This window comes from Electrophorus electricus, chromosome 6 (assembly GCF_041902795.1).
Source record: "Electrophorus electricus isolate QZ-2024a chromosome 6, ASM4190279v1, whole genome shotgun sequence".
Classification (NCBI taxonomy): Eukaryota; Metazoa; Chordata; class Actinopteri; order Gymnotiformes; family Gymnotidae; genus Electrophorus; species Electrophorus electricus.
The window spans coordinates 36,782,258-36,804,478 of record NC_137502.1 but is presented as its reverse complement, the minus strand read 5'-3'; the positions used below and the strand labels follow the sequence as shown (position 1 = coordinate 36,804,478).

General features: G+C 36.6%; 1 protein-coding gene across 1 annotated transcript; it reads left to right on the top strand.

Moving 5' to 3' along the window:
- Positions 1-337: 337 nt before the first annotated feature.
- LOC113587477 (uncharacterized) lies at positions 338-18,483 on the top strand. Its single transcript, XM_081715726.1, has 8 exons — positions 338-553; positions 3,259-3,309; positions 4,512-5,195; positions 6,020-6,628; positions 7,681-8,997; positions 16,024-16,119; positions 16,198-16,788; positions 17,178-18,483. Coding segments are annotated over exons 2-8 (4,038 nt in total). The 5' UTR covers positions 338-553; positions 3,259-3,308; the 3' UTR covers positions 17,918-18,483.
- The last annotated feature ends 3,738 nt before the right edge of the window (positions 18,484-22,221 follow it).

The following is a 22,221-nucleotide window of genomic DNA, read 5'->3' as shown; positions in this document are numbered from 1 at the left end:
ATTTAAAATGGGGCCCAGGAAAGGGCTTGACCAAGTAAAAGCTCTGTATCAGTTAATTCAATCTCCTCTATTAATCATTCTTGACATGCTGTAGTGAGGAAAACAGGTTTGTTACCCTGAGGCAGCATTGTACAATACAGGGTTAAATAAAAGCAAAATGAATGCTTAGTCTTTGTGTTGTTAAAGATGTGAATGTGGAAAGGACCTGTTTAAAGGAATCTCATCTTTCAGGTTTGTCTAGTAATATGCTGTTTGTTATGGATCAAATTGTGAACAAATAAAAATTACTTAAGTTATTCTTGTCCTATTAGTGAGGTGAGAAACCTGAATCATAGATCAGTTGCAGTCTGTAAGAATCCTGAGATAATATTCTGAGGGAGCATAATATATTGATAGCAGAAGTTACAGACAGATAGAAGTTCCAGCCTTCTGAGAATTGTCATTGTCAATCCCGCCCCATGTAGCCTAAGGGAAACAGAGTTTACAGCACAGATAGTGCTGCACAGCAATCCCAAGTGAACAGAGGAACCAACATCCACTGAACTCTGATCAGGTAAGTAATTTAAATAATACAATGATTTAATATTGTACATACTGGCTACCTTATAATGTACAGCTATCACATGGGTATATTGTAAAAGTGCAAGATTACAGACTGTGCTATGGTGCTATGCATAATGAATCAGTCTCCCCCTACCTCATTCATCATTGGTCAGTGTCTGATTACAGGCCTACTGCTGGCCAGATACCCACACTCATTCAGCCTCTAATCAGACCCTGACTACTGATAAAAGGCTAGAGGATGGGTAAAACAAAGTGTGCATGGCAACATTTGGCATATACACTTTAACTGTACACATACAGTATAAACTAGTGTTTCTAATTCAGTGAGAGCAATTATAGGTGAAGAATTCACATATAATATATTCATTGTAGGCGGTGTATGTCCCTTTCTCCATTTGTGTGTATTTCTGTATTATCTTCACAAGAACAGTAAAGTATGTGTAGAATGTTAGGTATGGATATGGGACTTTCCATAAGTCAGTGGGGTAATGGGCGAGGCCTACTTCCGTCACTGAGAGGGAATTCAGTAACACTGAACAGAGAGCAGAGAGCACGCCAACAAGAATAGTCATCACAGGTGATGTAAAGCCAGCAGTATTCTGTTTGCTGAATACAATGAAGCAGCAACCCATCCTCATTCCCACCTCGTCATACGTTGACGCTTTTGCAGAACCCTCTGCTGTCACTATGTACACACTGAAGATACCCTTTTGAACCAGATTCCAACGTGCATGAAAATCCTGTAGACTTAAGTTAAATTCTACTGCATCCAGGTTTGACACTGATTCGTAATGTTTAACATAAAATGTATTTTGTAGCCTGTTTGGTATTGGTATGTTGGCTGCTATTCTTTTAATTAAATTCTTTTATTTCTTATTTCATTTAAAATAATATTCCTAAAACACAACCAACTTATGAAGTGTTGATTTTAATGTTTGATGCAAGCATTCTGACTGGGTGATTTGGCCTAGAAATCTGATTTCAGATGTTAAGTGTTAGCACAAATTTGAAAGCATTTCTATAGTAAAATATATACTTATTATTCAGTGTTTTGTTTGAGTTGGGCTGCTCATGACATAATGTGATAGTACATCCTGTTTAGTTGAAGTTTAGGTGATTCAGGTGGACTTGTGTTTGCTTTGATAGAGCAATCAGGATTAATTATCGCATGGCTGTGTGTTAAACCCTCCCAAGTTATTGGTTTAACCACACCTGTATTAAAATTTAGACTAAGCTAAGTTAACTAAGCTAAGCTAACAGGGTTAATGATACAGGCCCTCTAGCTTGCAGCAGAAGACCAATGGAGACGGCAAGATAGTGTAACTGAGGTTGGAAACACCAACAAGGAGGCAGGATGCACACACTAAAGTGATTCATTATAGTTTTTTTCCATTGCAAGCGGATTGGAGTTTGCCCTCCACTTCCTTCCTATCCCACAAAACCTTGCACATTCTATTACTATTTGCCACAATAATTGTACAGTGTAAAGCAGGCTTAAGTGTACATAAACCCAAGTGTGTTGCCAGGTTGCAGAAAAAGCATGTATGTTTGACAGTTCAGATCATTAATCAGGGAAGCCTTACAGGTAATAGTTCATGATTTTGCAGGATAGTTGAAATTCTAGAGGAGGAAGGAGTTTCCAGAACGCAGACTATCAGGGAGAGGACTATACCAATGAAAGTGAATGATGAAATCTGGAAAGTTGGAAAATGTAAAAACTCATCAAATATTCAAAACATTATAAATGTACTGATCAAAGTAATCTGCATCAGTTTTTATTTTGTTATCCAGGCCCTTTTTGTCACCTGACCTAGTGGGTTTATAAGGAATCAATAGCTAATTGGACTATCTAGGGAAAATAAGGAGCTCCACTCAGTATATATAACAGGACTGTAACAGGAATGAGAATACCAGAGCTACATACTACTGAACCATGACCTATTTCAAATATTGAAAACGCCACATGAATAAATGTGTACCACATCAATTTCTAATCTGTTGTTTTTCACTTCATTGCTGTCATGTTTTCATTCACCCATGCTATTCTGTTGGTTGAACTCTTTCTCTTTCAATATAATAATTAAACACAAACATTCTAATCAGAGTCAAAGCAGTTCATATAAAAGTGATAGTTTATAGAAGAGTGATAGTTTATAGAAGAGTGATAGTTTATAGAAAGGTGATAGCAGTTTATGGAAGGGAGGGATGAGAAACAGATTTCATGATGATCATTAAATGCACATTTAATGCTTTTGAGTGTGAATGAGTTTAATGCTGATGAGTTTAATGCTTCTTCCTGCATCCAGATTCATCCCACTATTTCAGACCAGAGTCATCTCTCAGTTTCTCTGGATCTAGTGTTATGTTTCTAAGAACAAAATATGTATTGCATGTATTATATATAACAAACAAGTCCTGTAAGTTTCCCCATTTGTCACTGTCTCATAGCCACATCTTACACCTCCATAACAGAATCATGGCACTACTCAATTCGTTACAGCTACTATGTTATAAAACATCTGAATCTTCATAGCATGTTAACAGTAAGCCCATGCTACATAAGTTATTATTGAGCATTGAGATGGGGATTGGTTCATTTGGCTTGTATTTATCTCTATTGAGAAATAATGTCTGTATGTTAGGCCACATTGACCATTTTTTCAAATTTGCATAATGACATATTTTTTTGCACAGATCAATCACACATACAGAAGCAAAGGAACAGTATAACTCAACCTCATAGAAGTAAGTTTCGTATGCATGATTTTTGGGCTTGAGACTATATTGTATTGTTCATTATGTAATAAACAAGTGTATTTTTTCTCTAAAATTGGTCCATTTTAGAGAAAGGGACTGAATGTGATTGAATTAGACCAAATGTGATTCAGTTATTGAATGAGATTGAATGTGATTGAATGTGAAGAACAGTGTTATAGGAACCAGGGGTTATGACATCTACAGTGTGAAGATTTTTTTATCATCAAACTACCAGTGAAGCTACACTGTGTAATGTTTTATGAGTAATTCTGATTGTAGAAATAGTGGGAAATCTGCATAATCTGCACTTTGTTTGGTACTTTTCCTTACCAGGTCAAACATGAACCATATTGTAGACAAAGCTTTTACTGCAAAAATCAAATTAAACTGGTTACTTCATATTTGTATGAAGTATTATAAATTTTACTACATATTTGTATACAATTTGTTCAATATGTTTTTGTGAAGGATCTTATAGATAGTTCAAAGCCTTTTATTCAAAGAATCAAAATGATTATGTATTGCCCAAAGTGAATTATTCATATGATGGAAGGGGTTCAGTTTTTGATGTTGCTTAATTCATTAGGCTGGGATGGGTTCCATGGTTATTGTAACCCTGTGTCCAAGAAAACATATTGAAGCATTCCTTAGTCTGGTTTTGCACTACCCAGTTTTTTGTTGTTGTTTTTTTTTTGTGTGTGTGTGTGTGTGTGTGTGTGATTATTATTATATATATATATATATATATACAATATTGTTGCAGTGTTAGTATTTTTCTAATCATGATCAATTTAGTGCTGTTCAGACATCATTAAAAAAAAATTTATGTATCGTTTGAATATTTTTTTGTTTACTTTTTGATTACTTGATATTTAGTTCATACGTTTCATTTATTTGGTGCTTTTTTATTAAGTGCACGACCCATTACAGTAAAGATCTAATTAAGCAGAGACAGAAAATGTTCATTTAAAACAGAGACAGTATAGACAATAACAATACTAAATAAATGTTCATTTAAGTTCAGCAATGTTGTCTTATTTCTTATTAATATTCATTTGTTGAATTTTATAATATGATAAATGATATCTGCATATTATATCAGTCATTGGCCCCCCTGCTCTCTAAATATCAGCATCAGCCAGTAAAAAATACACAGTCAACCACTAATTAATTCCCTCCTATTTTTCTAGTGTCTGATTTGAGGATTGTGGTGCTGGGGAAAAATGTTCCAGAGACCAGCAGAGTGGGAAACTTCATCCTGGGAAGGGTGATGTTTGAGACTGAAGTTCCTCCTCCTTCAGTAGAGCAGCACAGTGAGAGAGCCAGTGGACTGGTGGGTGGGAGATGCATCACCCTCATCCACACTCCCCACCTGCTACATACTGAACTCTCTGAAGAGGATCTGACTCAGAGAGTGAAAGAGTGTGTGTCTCTGTCTGCTCCTGGACCTCATGTGTTTTTACTGGTGCTCCAGTCTGACAACTTCACAAAGGAGGACCAGGACAGAATCAGAAGGGTCCTGGACTCTTATGATCCACTGGTTATCAAACACTCAGTAGTGGTAACTACAGGTGAAGACCATGACAGAAGAGAATGTTTATCTACGTTCATCGGACAATGTGGAGGGGGACATTATGTATGTAAGGACATATCTAAACGTAATAAAGATCAGGTTCTTCAGCTTCTTAAGAAGGTAGATGAGGTGGTGGAGCAGAATGGAGGAGGACATTTGACCTGTGAAATGACTGAAGCACATGAACTAGATCTTAAGGAGGAAAAGCAGTCAGAACCATCTGGGAGAGGAACAGATCAGTTCACTGGAACAGCAAAGGCAGGTGCTGATATGGATGGAGGAAAATTAGAAGTGAAAGAAGGTAAAAGGTTCACCAAATCATACATGAAACCTCAGCAACATTCACCGTTTAAATCTGAAATATTAAATGTAAAATCACTGTGAATTGTGTAGATCCAAGGAGTTTGTTTAGTTATTTATTTATTTATTTATTGGTGGGAGGTGGCTGTTGTTTTTTCTGATGCCAGTGATGAGAATTTTTTCATCATTTTTTTCAGTGATGAGCATTTTTTCATCATTTTTCAGCAGTTGTTAATTTAATACTAGGGACAAATTATCAGTAAGGTAACATCTACAATGTCTTCCACAAGATATATGGAGATGTTTGTCATTTGCCTCAGTGTTTCATATCAGATGCTAAAGCAGCTAACATGTATGATAGGTTTATTTCCATTTGTTGCTACATGCAATTCTACAGTTTAGTTTAGTTACGTGTCTAACAGAAGGTACATAGAATTATGTTTATATCAGCTACCTCTGCTATTTGTCAGTGGTATATTCCATTCATGCAAACAACACTGTAAGCAAAAATTTATTAACCAACAGGCAGTCATCTCCCTGTAGTTTACGACAAAAATGACATGCCAACTGTTTACGCTGATTTGAAGTTAAAAGTAAATCAAATGCATTCTGAAATCCACTGAATACAGTCATGACATGCTTATCATCACATTTTAATTGGCTTACCAACTTACAACCTATTACAATATTCAGCTTGGACATGAGTGGGGCTTGTGCTGAATGGAGAACCTCAGTGCTCAATACAAAGAATATTTGCATTGTCCCTTTAGTATTCTGTTATGTAAACTTAATTTGTTTTTAATTCTCTTTACTGTTATTTTGAAGGAGCCATAAAGAAAATGCCAAATATCTTTACGAGACGAGTTGGAAAGAGCACGCCTCTTCATTTAAATATGATTCTCCTTGGAAATAAAGGAGCAGGGAAAACCTCAACAGGAAACACCATCACAGGAAGACAAGCATTTACTTTTGAGAAAACCTCAGAATCTCCGTGTGTTCAAAAGCAGAGTGTGGTCATTGAAGGAGTGAAACTTGATGTGTATGTGCCCTATAACCCAGGAGTGGACAAGGATGTTGCAATGAAGAACTGTCAAGTTAGCTGTGATTTTGATGACTCAATACCTACTGTGTATCTTCTGGTTATAAAAGCTGACACATGTGCAACAGACTTCTGTGTAAAAACTTCATTGTGCTTATCAGATATTGAGAAGTTACCACATTGGTTCCTCCAGAATATGTGGATTCTCTTCACTGGAGGAGATGTGCTGCAGAGAGAGAATATCACTATAGAAGATGTTATAGAAAAGAATGAGGAACTGAAGAAAATCATAGATAAATTACAGAACAGATACCACATCTTCAATAACAAGAACCAACATCCTGATCAAGTGAAACATCTTATTGACAAAATCAGAAAGGTTCCACTTGAAATGTGTAAGTACATTTACCATATAGTATTATATGTTCTAGGATAGAAAGATTAATAATTATAGGGCCAGAGAGAAGGAGGCATTATGGCACTTGATGGGAGCTCAAGAAAATGATTTTCTGTAGCACTGAGTGTGCTGAGTGTGCAATGAGCCAGTTCTAAAGGTGCTCTAGGATATAACATATGTAGAACTGTTCTAATGTAGAACTGTTAGAAAGAACTGAAATTTATGACATTGATCTATTGATCAATATTGATCTATATTGATCAGTTTTGTTGCTATCTTCTTCTCCATCGCATCTTCTAGTGAGGGAAATCCGCTTATAGTGTAGTGTGTGTGTGTGTGTATGTGTGTGCATGCATGTGTGCATGTGTGCATACATTTGTGTGTGCATGTGAATGGGTATGCATGTGTGTGTGTGTGTATGTGCAAATGTGTGTGAAAATGTGAGTGTGAATGTGTGTGTCATGCCGTACATGTGTTATGTAGCCCAGTCCAGACGTAGTCCAGTTCTGTCCACCACCAGATTTCGCCAGTGCTCCGCGGTTTAGTTCAGTTTGTTCCTGACCTGGTCTTTCCTCTCACAGGAATAGACTCTGCTTGCTGCTCCACCTGATTATGGACCATAATGCATTCTGCTTTTTTTTTTAGTATCTAAGGTCCTTCAGGTGTTTTATGCTCTGTGGTGTGTTATTCTGGGAGCACCATGCTATCGTTGTGGGAACTGTATTATCTAAACAAAACACACTATAATCCATAATACAGAGTTGCTGTGTGCTCTTCATATCTCAGTGAACTCTCTGTATAACTCTGACCTCAATATGCTCTCCATATGACTGACAGATCTCATCTCCCTCCAAGCTACTCCACAGAGCCTCCTCAGCATCCTTGTTTATGTTCCCCAGTAAATAATTTCTTAAACACTTGATACAAAGCAAAAGCTGATTGTTACATACATGTGAATAAAAATGCCTTGTTTTATAAGTGTACTTTGTGTTTTTATAATACATTATATTTTTTTCTAAAATTTCCTTTCTCAATATCTATGTACTTTAGGTCCACAGATTCAAAGATTTCATCGAACAAAACCCTCTGAACCTGAAAAGAATCCCAGTGAAAGAAGAATTGTGCTACTGGGAAAGACTGGAGTGGGGAAGAGTGCTACAGGAAATACCATCCTGGGAGAAAACAGATTCAGATCTCAGCTTCGCTTCTCCTCTGTAACAGAACAGTCTGAAATGCACCAGGCAGACATTGTAGAAAAGATGTTGGTCGTGGTCGACACTCCAGGATTATTTGACACAAAGCTGTCTGCTGAGGATCTGGCTGTAGAGATAGGGAGAAGTATATACATGTCCAGTCCAGGACCACATGCTTTCCTTTATGTTCACCAAATTAATGTCAGATTCACAGAACAGGAGGAAGAGGTTGTTGATATATTAGAGATGATGTTTGGGGAAGAGTTGAGGAAGTACATGATCATTCTGTTCACACATGGTGACAGTCTAAAACAAGAGGATGTAAACACACTGATTAAGGAGAACAGTGCACTCAGTAAGCTAGTTGAGAAGTGTAGAGGGTATCATATCTTTAACAACGAGGACCACAGTAACAGAGAGCAGGTCACTGAGCTACTGGAGAAGATAGACAGAATGGTGGAGCAAAACGGAGGAAGCTGCTACTCCAATCAGATGTATGAGGATGCAGCAAGATTCAGGTGGGAGGATGAGGAGAGGAGACAGAGAGAGGAAATGGAGAAAAAACATAGAGAGGAAAAGCAAAGGCAAAAAGATGTAGAAACATTTAGGAAAGAGACAGAGAAAAGATTCATGGAAGAAGCAAAAAGAAAGACGGAAGCACTACACATTAAACAGGAACAGGAGAGTAAAATTGAAGCCAAAGAGAGAAAAGGTCACTGGGGGACTTTTAAAATGAGTATAAAAAGGAAACAGAAAAAGGAGAAAAAAAAAGATGAAGTGGCAGAAACTGATAGTAGGGAAGACATGAAGAAGGAAAGTAATCAAATAATGAGTATACAGACAAGAGCATCCAAAAAATCCCTCCCAAAAGGTAAAATGCTGATGACTAATGTAAATCAGACAAGAAGCCAAAATGTAAACTCAGCAGCTACTGATCCTGGATTTGATAAATTTTTGAAAACACATCACAACCACTTGGCTGCTGCAGGGCAACTGGGAGCTAGATCTGTTGCAATTGGAACTTTATCTGGACTTGCATTAGGAGCTTCTTTTGGGGCTTTAGTGGGACTGATAGGTGGTCCTGTTGGAGCTTTAATTGGACTGGCATTGGGAGGAGTAATAGGGGGAGCTTTAGGAGCAGCAGGGGGTGCTGTAGCAGCTTCAATGCACTCTAAAAAATAGGGTTAACCTTGTGTCCACATGACATGTCTGGTCAGATGGAGAAGTGTCTGAGAAGTTTCTGCATTGACTTGGACTATGGCTCCTCCTCTTCATCCATGGGCCTAATTTCTTTTAATGTTTCTTTATTTCTCTGTTGGGCTCCTCATTTGTTTCTTGGGATCCAAAAAAATAAATAAAGAAAGAAAGAAAATATTAATTAAAAAGAAACAGAAAAATTTGAATAGTATACAAAGCAAATTAGCTGTACACACTAAGACTAACAAGCTTCAAAATGTTTATATGAAAATTGTTGAGATCTAAATATCAGCATTACAAATGACCATTCTGAAAGAGCATTCACTTTTCTCATATCTATGCTAAGATTTTTTTTTATAGATCAATATCCTTGAGATTTTCAGGTTAAACACTTGTCTGATGTCACATGATAAGTTAAACAAACAGATAAGATAAACAAATTATATAAAGCATCTTTTCTTTTTGTGTATCTTTATTTCTGTTCTGTAAATCATTAAATTCTAGATCATTTTATCAAAACACACAAGGAATGTCATTAAATCATAATGGTATATTTTGTCCTACTCTTTTTTTGTGGTGAAAAAAGGTATAAGGCAAGATTATACATTATATAAATAATATAAGTGATTGGTGGGCATGGTTTGTGCAGGCTCTGATTGGTGGGTATGGTCTGTGCGGGCTGTGATTGGTGGATGTGGTCTATGAGGTCTGGCTTGGTACAGGCAGGGCATGACAATTTATATAATGTTGCTTATTCCATTACCGTGATTGCCATTCAGAAGTTCAAAAGTTGACATTTCCTCTTTTACTTTTTTTTCCTTTCTTTTTTTATTTTGGACCATTTTTATCCTGGGCCCATTTGATTAATGATAATGTCTAACTGGGTTTTAGTTTCATTGATTATTCTACAGACTGTCCACTATGGGGTTTGATTGGTCTGGTGATCTCAAGAAAGAAAAACTAAACAACAGTTGATGAACAGTCCATAACTGGGTGTGTGGGATGTGGGATGATACTGTCCACAGGCATCATCACACAGGGCTGTTGTGCATAATCCCATTTTAAAATGTCATTTGTCATAACTGTATGTTACACATTAACCAGAATGCAACTGTGGCCTCCAGATGCTGTTTCATGCTTCTAAAATATAGCATATAGGGTAAACTCTGAGTAAGAATAGGAAAGAAAAAAGACAAAATTCTGAACCTTAGGATCCTACAGAAATATCTCTCTCTCTCTCTCTCTCTCTCTCTCTCTCTCTCTCTCTCTCTCTCTCTCTCATCTCTTACCTTAAAAGAGAATAATATATGTCTATCAGTGCAATCCATTCTAGAGGCAGCTCCCTAATGAGTCTTTGCCTCTGAAGTCACCTCTCCAGTTAGGCCACATTTTAACCCAAAAGGGACCTTTCCATGCATCACATCCGGACACTACTCACATCATAACATGCTACACAAAGGAGAAGGGTTTACTTGCATCACTTAAGTTTAAACATAGGTACAAAACACTACCCAACAGTGAATTAGATACATTAACCTCACTAACACATTGTTTATCCTAAAGTAAGCATAATTAGCATTAGATTTATGTAACACAAATCTCCCTGTCTAAATTTAACAATTTATGGAAATTATTTAAATATGATAAATTAATGTAAAGGTTCATCAAACCCAAAGCATAAATGGGTAAAAGATGAAAAATAACAAAACTTTACTCTGTTAGTGATCTTAGGAATCCTAGGTTTTCGAAGTAAACATATTTCAATAAGTATCTGTTCAAAGTGATGGACCACTGGGTTATGAACTCCACCCAAAAAACAAGTATTGGAATAACATCTGAACATAAAGAACTATGATCACGTTAACCCTGTGATGAAACAGAGCCCATGACAATTTCCCTGAAGCAAAACAATCTTGCATATTCTGTCATTATGGTGATATATATTCCAGGGACACAAAATAATTTATCAGAAAGTATGAGAAATTTATGAGAAAGTCATTAAGCCAATAATTTGCATCATATGCACAGCCATGTTAAACAACCAATGAACATTAAGACTGATGTCTCAGCCCTCGAGGACCAGCCATTGTTAATCCCACCCCCTCTCTAAGGGAAACAGTTTCAGCAGCACACTTAGTGTTACACAGCAATCACTGAGTGAACAGAGAATCCAGCATCCACTGATCTCAGATCAGGTAAGACATTTATCCAACAGAATGAAAAACTGATTTAGTTCTACACTCACAGGTCCCTTTTTTGAAAAATACCAACCTTCTAATTACACTCTCTGGCTGTTTTATTAAGTAATCTACCATAGGGGTGCATTTTATAAGTTTAAATGTTACATACTGCAGCTTATCTGTTGACATGCACAATATTGCAAAATTCCCTCAGTTTTGGGCCACAGGGGCACGTTTGGCCAGAAACCCAAATTTATATTTCCTCTGATCAACTGGTGAAGGGCTAGAGAATGGTTAAGACAAAGTGCTCATAGTAACAGATGTCCTAAAGTCTCTGTGTACATGTACCATGCGTTTCCTATATACAACTCTTTCTGGTAAAGTATTTGCTGAGTGAATTTTATGGTAAAACATTTATTTACTGTTGCTGTACAACACTGATTTTTTTCTGTACTTCTTTACCTCCATGTATTTTTACCTATTAAATCTGAGAGGCAGAGTATGGTATGATCAGAATGTCAGGTATGAACATGTGACTTTCTCTAAGTCACCTGGGTAATGGGTGAAGCCTGGTTCTTTCAACACTTACATATGGATCTGGTTACGACAGTCAGTAAGTCTCCACCCAGTCAGTAACTCTCCAAGTCAAACTGATATGTATAGAAACCCTATAAACTTCATACAGGATTATTAGCAATTGTGTTGCTACTTGGCAACTCATTAATGTTGTAATCTTAATTCAGAAATGATTAATAAATTATTAGGTCCAACTTGAAAGGCATTAGGTTTAAAGTACCGAGCTTGAATGAGTCATGAGTATTTGGAATCTTAGACACTGTAACCCTAGTTACAGTGGAGTAAGAGCTAAAAGTTGTGACAGATATCTGAAAAAAAGACTAACTAACCAATTAACCAAACTGGATGGAATAGCAATACATGAAATCCTACTATGAAACTTAATATGTCTTGGAATAATAAATAATACACACACACACACACACACACACACACACATATAGTGATGTCTGCCCATGACCCAGAGAGAGAGAGAGAGGCACAGGGAGGGTATAACTAGGGTTTTCAGGGTGATGTGCACCCCCCCACAGCTGTGATTAGTTTAATGTGTTAAAAATGTGCTGTTTTATTAGAGGATTTTGCATGTTTATTTAGTCTAGAAAGCCTCTTTTAGGTAACACTATAGTGTGTCACTCTCTTCATGGTGTGTTTTACTTTTAGTTATCCTTCGGTAAGGTGGTCTCAAACCCAGCTCAGCTGGGTGATGATACCAACAGCTTACTGGATGAGCAACCATGCTCTAACAACAGTGGGTCCATGTGCCGAACAGTTAGAGCTTGGGTCAGGTAAAACAAAAGGAAAAACTATACACCATGCAGACTGTGGAAAAAAGGGAGAACAAAGGACACCAGGGGAAGAAATGGCAACCCTGATGCACTGGAGAAAACTCAAACTAAAACTTCCCAAAGAAAACCAGAAAACGGGGAGAAACTTGAATGGCTAAGGGAAGCTTCCAGAGAGAGACAGACTCGAGAGGGAAAACTGGAGAAAGGAGGGGACGTCTGAAAACACAGACACCCTCGCAGTCCAGAAGTGAGGTGTAGCACAAGAGCTCACAGACCTCAATACCTTAAGTTACCAGATAGGTGCTTGGCTCAAAACTTTGGCAAAGACCCAGCACTGAATGACTGGTTCACTGGGCTTATATAAGGTCTAGCCCAGCTGTTGGGTGTTAAGCCTGATTAGTGGTGTGGTTGACTCAAGGCCTGCCTCTGGTGGCTGGAGGGGGCCTCGGCCTGGTGCCAATGCTTACACCTTCCCCCGGTCTACCCTGTAAAGCTAGATCCTGTTCTGCCTGTTCCGGTGTGAGCCTGTTAATAAACCTGTGTTCATGAGCAGAAATGTCGACTTTTGTCTTTTTTCATAAAGATGCTAGAACACATTATGTAACACTGGCCAACAGTGATTTAACCTCCAAAAAAAAAAAAAAACTATTTTTGCACACTGAATCCAAATATGTTTTCAGAATTTTTCTTTAACCTTGAGTTATTTTTTACAGTATACTCACATGTCATTATGTATATGTATGTATAGTATGGAAAAGCAGTAGCAGGGAAAGTGGTGCCCCTGTATGTTGGCTGACTACTGCTGGGCATGAAATCATACACCTGTACATTTTAGAATCACACTGGTACACAATTTATGTGTAATATCATTAATATATTAATATATGAATATAATTAATATAAAATGTACACACCTAAAAACCATACCTGATTCTAAAAGAAAAAATATATTTTTAAAAAATGTAAAAGCAGATTTGAATTCAACAGTAGACATCACAAAATGTCCACCTGTTTTAGTTTGGGAAGAAAAAAAACCTCCCCCACTGTGAGAGTGTAACCTGAGAGACCACTGATTATCAAAACCACACGTTTATTTAGAAATGTTGGAGCATTTCTGAGCGTTATGTTTATCTTATAGAGTGCCTTACAGCAGGGAATGTAACAGGTTTGTGAGAGAAAGCTCTAGTCCACCATCTAGTGGCTAAAACCTGTATGACAATTATTGGCAAACTTACAAAATTAGATCTCCACTGAAATTTTTACTTTTGTTTTTTTTTTTTTCAACAAAAGGTAAGAAGGAAACCCTTAAATAAAAAAATAAATAAAAAACAAGCAAGCAAACAAACAAAGAAATAAATGCAGAGAAGGACACAGTAGGGGAGATGTCTGTTATCTTATCACAGTGTTATCACAGAAAAAAACAATTTTAGAGCTTCTGTAGGGTGCTAATACAAATATGTGGCAGGCCGTGCAGGTCCTGACAGGCAGTATTTTCTCTATATTTGGCAGGCCTTACAAGTCACAAGAGGTTCTTTTCTCTACATGGGGAAGGCCGTACAAGTCTTCTTAATGATATTAAGTCTCCAAAGGCTGATTGTACAGGGTGAAGTCATAATGATAAATTAAGATTAGGGATACAATATAACCATGTTTATATAAGATGGATCAGTATGTCTCCAGTTAGCCAGACTGAAATCTGATATTTCTTTCATGCCTAAAATGTAAATATATTTAACTACTTTCCTGTGAGGTTCCTTTATAGTTTATACTCTGTTCTTTATGTTCTTAAAGGGTGAAGAAGACAACAGCATTGCTGTTCCTACTCTAGGACAGATCCAGGACATCGACATCATGTGAGCTGATGTACTAGTAGTGGAATATACTGGTAGTGTAATGTACTGGTATGGTAATAAACTGGTAGCATCTGGGTTGTGTTAATTAGAGCTTTGAGAGGGGATTAGAGAGACATTTATTTACAACATCTGTTGATATAACTCCTTTACTTCTTGGCTCATTCTTTGCGAATATTTATGTTGTTAATAAATATTTAATTTGTATATCTATAATCTAATTCTATATTCTTTGAGATATTCCATGTAAGAAATACAGCATCTCCAAAAAGCCTGAAATGAGTCTTATTACTGACTAGCAAATTTGTTGGCAGCTCAGGAGATTATTTTACTTAGAATTACCATATCAAAAGCATAACATAACTAAGTTTGACTTGTTGATTTTAAGAGAGTATACATTTCCAAAGCATGCTGGTCCTATCATAATTAAAAGGGAAAGATTATAGTTTTAGTAAATGGTTTACCTCTACTGGTATTCTTGAAAAAGCGTCTTTTACACGCTGTTATGAGAATGTTAAAGGCCTGTCCTCATTTACACTATCAAAATGTACTAATATCAAAACCCACTTAATTTATTTACACTCATACTGATATCAGAAACTCACTTCATTCATTTACATTCACTTACTAATATCAGAAACACTTCATTTACTCTTAATGATACTGCTGCACCTATTTTATCGCAAAAAGTACAGAATTGGTATTAATATTAATAAACCACAGCACAGAAAACAGCATGTCATGTGACACCATTAGTGAACATTTTGGTGTAGGATACTCACAGGCATGCACATTAACATTTTAAATGTCCTTATTAGTCAGTTATTAATTTAAGAGTAATGAATGTGAATGACTCAGTAGCTACAGCTACCTTATAGGAAAGACATGTAGTTACAAGACCGACTAATGCGAGTCTGGGCATCTCAACAGGTCTGAGACTTTAATAGTGAACAGAGAGAACTGAAGACTGCAAGAGTAAAAGTATTTTTTCACAAACAAGTGGTTTTCCATGAGAACAAGATGGTTTTCTTCTAGCGAGTGTTTTTGTTTGTTTTCAAATTTGAAGTTTGACTTTACTCCCTACTTAGGTGATTATCTGAAGTTCATGCTGAATGTATAGGCCCACACACATCTAGAAACTAACAAGCCACATCCATCAATATCAGCAGGTGGAGGCAGGGTCATGGACTTATAGACTCTTCTGATATATCATTGCACAGCAGATGTGTTACTTCAACCACCTTAAAATGTTGGTGTTCAAGCTATATATACAGTTAGCAAAGTTTGAATGATTTAAAAATGCATGCCAATTGAATTCAGCTGTACAGCATTAAAGGCCTGTAAAGCAAGCATTTGAATGTGATGTTCTGCTTTAGAATTTGATGAGCTTTAAAATGTGACCTTTTTCGACTGTAATTACACTTTACCCAATGCTTACCAGCCAGATTTTAATTAGTAGTCATAGGTAGTCCAATCATAGGATGTGATTTTAAAATGAGAGATATGCTAATGTGAGGACTGGTTACTTGGAATAATTCAAATTATAAGATGAACATGGTTTATTTAACCATTTTTAATTACTGTTTAATTTTTTGGTCATTTCATAATAAAGAAGACATAGCATCACTTCAGAAGTTGTTGAATGCAAAAATGAAGAGGACAAATTTAAAAACATCCATTCCTATTCTTTATTCTTTCAAGAAAATAGGTAAGAGTAAACAATATACATCTTCAGAAATAGAAATAAAATGCCTGAGCTTTAAAAATCTGTGTTTTCATATTGTAGAACAGCACCTCTCTGTTGTGGTATTTGGAAAGATCTCTGCAGTCCACTTTGGATATGAGAACCTTCTACTTGGACAAGAAAAATCGAGTTGGGACAGCTGTGATTCTTCTCTGAATGTCCTTAGCCAAAGAAACATATTGGGCCGTAATGTTTCAGTAATGAACATGCTCAAACTGGAAGAGGCCAAACTTGGTCTGAACTCTATGAATCAGGTCTCTGGACAGTTTTTCAGCAAAAATGCCATTGATTCTTTTATCTTTGTGCTCCAGTTGGGTCAGGTAACAGACGCTGATGAGGTAGAGCTAGACTGGCTGCAGAATAGGTTTAATGAAATTGTGTTACCTCGTGTACTGCTTCTCTTTACTTATGAGAGAGAAGAGGACTCTGACAGCATCAAAAATGACCTGAAGAAAAATCCCATTCTCAAACAGCTGATGAAGAAGTGTGGAAACAGATATCACACCTGCAGCAAGAGCATGAACAACCAGTCAGAGATGAGAACACTACTGAAGAAGATTGATGATTTGGTTTTTGAGAACAATCAACACAGTTACATTGCTGAGGTGTCCCACACCACGGAAAAACTGAGAGGTGAGAGTAAGAGAAAAAAGTTGATTTTAATAACCCCCTCCATATTCTACCCTGTTCTCTCCATACTGACTCACAGAGCAGGTCCTTAACTTTTGCCTTCAAAATGAATCACAGTGCAGGTCCTCACCTGTCCTCTCCACATCACCCTTTAGTTCTCCCTCAGAAACCTTTTTCAATCAGAGCAAAGAATTGAAAAAAGTAGCAGTGCGGTATGCTTAAAACAGGCATATTACAAAATACAAAGGTGAATATTTCAGGAATAAAATGTGTAAAAAGCTAATAATGGTATGAAATATCTCCAGTTTAATCATAAAATGCTGATATAACAAAAATGTTAAGATTTCTTGAAAAATTATATCACAATATATTTTTGCTCTTTCAAAATCTAGCTGCAAGGATTAAAAGACTTTCTCTGAGAAAACTCTCTGCACATGAAAATAATCCCAGCAAGAGAAGAATTGTGCTGCTGGGGAAGACTGGAGTGGGGAAGAGTGCAACAGGAAACACCATCCTGGGAGAGAACAGATTCAGATCTGAGCTTCACTTCAGCTCTGTAACATCACAATCAGAAATGCATCAGGTAGTGGTTTCAGGGAGAAAGGTGTCTGTGGTGGATACGCCAGGACTTTTTGACACACAGATCTCTCCTGAAGATCTTAAAGTAGAGATAGGAAGGAGTATCTACATGTCCAGTCCAGGACCACATGCTTTCCTTTATGTTCACCAAATTAATGTCAGATTCACAGAACAGGAGGAAGAGGTTGTTGATATATTAGAGATGATGTTTGGGGAAGAGTTGAAGAAGTACATGATCATTCTGTTCACACATGGAGACAGTCTAAAACAAGAGGATGTAAACACACTTATTAAAGAGAACAGTGCTCTCAGTAAGTTGGTTGAGAAGTGTAGAGGGTATCACATCTTTAACAATGAAGACCACAGTAACAGAATACAGGTGACTGAACTTCTGGAGAAGATAGACAAGATGGTGAAGCAGAACAGAAAATGCTGCTACACCAATCAGATGTTTAAGAATGCAGCAAGACACCAACAAAACGTGAATGAGAGAAAGCAGAGGGAGGACGAGAAGGGAAAAATGAGAGGAACAACAAAGACAAGAAGATATTGAAAAAAATTCAGAGACAGAGGTGAGCATGCAGAATGAAGTGGAAGCCCAGATTTAGGCACTACAGAGAGAATAGAAAAAGGAGAGAAGAAAGATAGAGGAAGAACAGAGAGTTAGCACCAACAGGGCAAAGGATGGAAAGGCTGGAAGCAAGTTGTTGAAAAGAAAAAAGTTTAAAAGACATGTGAGAAAACAGATCAAGAAGAAAAGTAAGCAAAAATGGAGAGAAATATGAAACAAGGAAGTTAGTCCAGAAAAAATATGTCAAATACAAAGAAAGAGTTTGTGAATAAAAATAGTCGTTTTGGTTTTTTTTGTTGTTGTTTTTTCCAGATAGCTACCAACATGTTTTACACATCAATGACATTTCAACAACCGAGAAGCAGTCATTCATGCAAGGTCCAAAACATATGACCTCCATATTAGAAGTTCTTGCACAACGTCCTGAATCTTGAACAAGGGGTGTTTGTGGCGTAAAATGACTGTGTAGAATGTGTAGAAAACACCACAATGTTTGACAGTATTTTCTGTAAATGACTGTTAAATTATGGTAAAGTGCCACATGTAATAATACATTAAAATAACATCCAAATATAAGTATTCTCTAAATATGCATTTACTTCTAGTTGAATTCTAGTTGATGTTTACTCTATATGAATATTTCATAACAAATGGTCCTTAACATTAACATAATATTAAAATTAAGAGCATTTTCCTTCATTCTTAAGCAGTTATTATTTCAGAGATACAAGAATATGTAATATATGCTAAATATATTACCCCAATTAAGTGAAAAAATTCACTTACATATTAGATAAGGTTTGAAAATACACCTGTGCCAGTGAGATGTTCCTTATTACATGTATCATATAAATAGGGAAATTTTATTTACTTAAAACAATGGGTTGAGATTAATTTCATATCCGAAAATGTGGAGTGTTAGATTTTAGATATCAGCTAATCATTTTACATTCCTGCAAAATGTTGATTCGACTTCAGAGGAGGAAAAAGAGGTAAACATTTCTTTCAAATATAGGGTATTTTGAAATAATAATAAAAAAATAATATAGTGTAAGGAAAATTATATATGCTATTACATCTCTATGAGTAAATTGTCATAAAAATATGAAGTGTTTATGTAAGATACAAATGAAAGAACAACTTATGTGGACATCCTTCATATAAAGGGTTACTATAAACTTTGTTAATTATCTTTTCTGCCAAAATCAGTAATTAAATACATTAGTGATGTTAGACTGCTATTATTTTGCACATAACCATCATTACTTAATGGATATATTATAAACTGCCAAATAATTACAAGCTGTAAGGTGGGAGGGGTGGTGAGTGAGGGTGAACACACATGCGAAATGTCGGCGCCTTGGATGTTATGATGCACGGAACTATCTAAGGATGCCATAACATAAGGGATATAATAATGAAATGTGTTTATTAACAGACACAGACTAACAATACCGACTAGAACAAAGACTAAACAGACAAACATAAGAGGAGCTAGACAAATAAAGCAACAAAACAGCAAGGATAATTAAAGAGAGAGCATGGGGAGAAAACATATATGAACGTGGGGTGAGGAATGGGAAGCGGGATTAAACAGGAGATAACAAAACACAATTGAGAGGAAGAAAATGAGATCTAACTAAACACGGAGGACCTAAGACAAACATGATCTTTAACAAAAACACATGCAGGCAAAGAGCTAGGACGAATGGGATCTTACCAGAAACACAAACGAAAGACAGAAACAAACGAGAAATAACTAGAAACACACTCTTACTTAAATGAAGTGAGACAAAGAGCAACGAGAACTAACCAGCAACCATGAAAGACATTCTATCACAAAGACAATGACCGACAAACAAGATACATAGGGATGGGGTTTTTATAACACTACAATCAGGGGCAAACTAGAAATAGCTGGCGTTAAAGGAGAGGAGACAAGGAACCATGGAGACAAATGAAAACCCGGAAGTGATTTGGTTTCCATGACAATGGGGAATGCTCAGGTCTGCGGACATGACGCAAGCATACACTGGCAGGAACTTTAACAGAGTCTGTTAGTATAATATAAAATAATTATCAATAAATTCAAGGTAACAAAGAATAATTCACTTTTTGTCCATATTGAAGTTCACACATTCCTGCAGGAATCCACCACATTTACATGGAAATGTTTTAATGGTTTAATTTGTATGGAACTTTTAATCGGTAAATTGTCATCTCCTAAGGCCCTTGTCACTCATTATGACAACATTATCTCAGCTGCCCTAAACCAGTATGGCCCAAGAAATGAAGTCTTATGTATTTGTCTACCGGAAACACAAACGCTGGTTTTGTGCGAGGAACATTAGTGATGGTCAGGTATCTATAGCTAAAAGCTACATTTTTTAATTATTGGAAAACTGAAGCCTGATTTATACAATATGTTAAGGTTTTGGCTGTTAAAATTATTTTAGCTTGAGACAAGTGTGCATATGTCATTTAGAATCTAGGCTTGTTTAAAATAATTTTGTTTAGTGAATAGGGTGTAACAGAGGTTTAAGAATGTGTGGTGCACAAAATTTGGTGCTACACCATTGTGGAGCTGAACCCAAGAGCAAAGTGTGGTTTGAGATAAGCAGGGTTAGAACTCGAGAGGAAAAACCAGCAAAGAGGAGAAACAAAGCCTTAACGCACACTGGGCTTTAAACTGGTCATGAGAGTAGGAAGACAAGCATGCTGTTGAAAGAGCTTTAAACCCACAAGGCAGAAGCCATGAGTGGGGCTAGCCAAGACTCGTGAGAATGCAGTAAAGGCTAAAGAGAACAATAAACAATTTTTGTTTGTTTGTTTTAAGCAGACCTCTTGGTCTATATGTAAACTGACCTCTCAGTAGAATTGAGAACGAATTAAAACAAAAATTGATAAAAGATTAACAGTTTATAGACTTTAGTGAGAGACATCATTACATGGCAGAATGATTTCAAGACTGAGGCTTTGCCACTATTTACTAGGTGGCAGCTCTCTGTCTCCCTCCGGTGGCAACATCTGGCAGCAAATCTACACAATGCAAACACGCAATATTTTTATTTGTTTTCCATCTACTGTGATGCACAGAAGTGGACAAAGTGAGAGGCAGGAAAAAGAGATTAGAAACGCACAAAGAGTTTTCGCTAATCTAAGAATACATATATATATATATATATATATATATATATATATATAAACTGGGAAAACAAACCGCAAACCAAACTGCAGGAAACATAAATGGAGAGTGGACAGGACACAAGATCAAGCAAAACCAGGAAACAGACATAAGAAATAAATCAATACATTTGACAGAAGGAAACAGGGTGTGACAACAACAAGCAAAAAAAGTCTAGAAGTCTAGAAACAAGGGGTATTTGGGTATTTATACACAGACTGATGAACACTACCTCTACACAGGTGGAATCACTAATAAACACAGCAAGGCACATGACAAAAATGAAAGTGGAACCAAGATAAAACCAAAAAAAGACAGCACAAGGCAAAGCATCGCCATGGCTACTGCAACACCTGAGGAGGGGCAAATACATAAAGTTAGCATTGTATTAACTTATGTAGGCACTTCGGTTTTTAATGATTCTCATAAGTTGCCAAAATGTGTTTTGAGCAATATTTCTGAACTGTTTGACATGTAGGAGTTTTATGAATCCTCTGCAAGTCAGCTGTGAATAAATCTACAGAATTAATTCATTTTTGCCTGATTTTTACTCTCTCAGAGACTTCATCTCTTTGTAAAAACAACCTGTGAGAACAGCAGGCAGGTGGGTGTTGTGTATGTATGTCCACTGGTTGTTGGTGCTCTGTGTATTTATTTCCAGTGATGGTTGGTACTTTGTGCATGTATGTCCAATGATGAGTGATGCTCTGTCCTGGTCTTAAGATCCTCCCCTTCCCAGGGGGCTGTGGTTTCTGTTTAAGAGTATGCTTTGGCAAATTGGCTGCTGCTTCTAATCTGAGTGTGTGATTTGATTGTAAAAGCTGATTTCTGTCTGTAAAGCATGCTTGGGTTTGCGAAAGGTGCTATATAAATGAACTAATAATATAATACTAATACTAATACTAATACTACTACTAATAATAATAATAATAATAATAACAATAAATCCCACTGCTACATTTGTAAATATGCATTAATGTCAGATGCTACAGAAGAGAATTCCTTAGCACAGTTCTCTTTCACTTCAGAAAGAAAGGTTGTTGATTTTGAAAGTACATGATTTAGAGAGCTGTATCTCTCAGAGGTACAGATAGATTTCAAC

What these genes read in the sequence shown, in the direction of transcription:
- LOC113587477 (XM_081715726.1), top strand. An exon ending in AAAGGTTCCACTTGAAATGT is followed by an intron (nt 6,629 to 7,680) that starts GTAAGTACATTT and finishes TATGTACTTTAG; the next exon opens with GTCCACAGATTCAAAGATTT. An exon ending in AGCAGCTTCAATGCACTCTA is followed by an intron (nt 8,998 to 16,023) that starts AAAAATAGGGTT and finishes TTCATAATAAAG; the next exon opens with AAGACATAGCATCACTTCAG.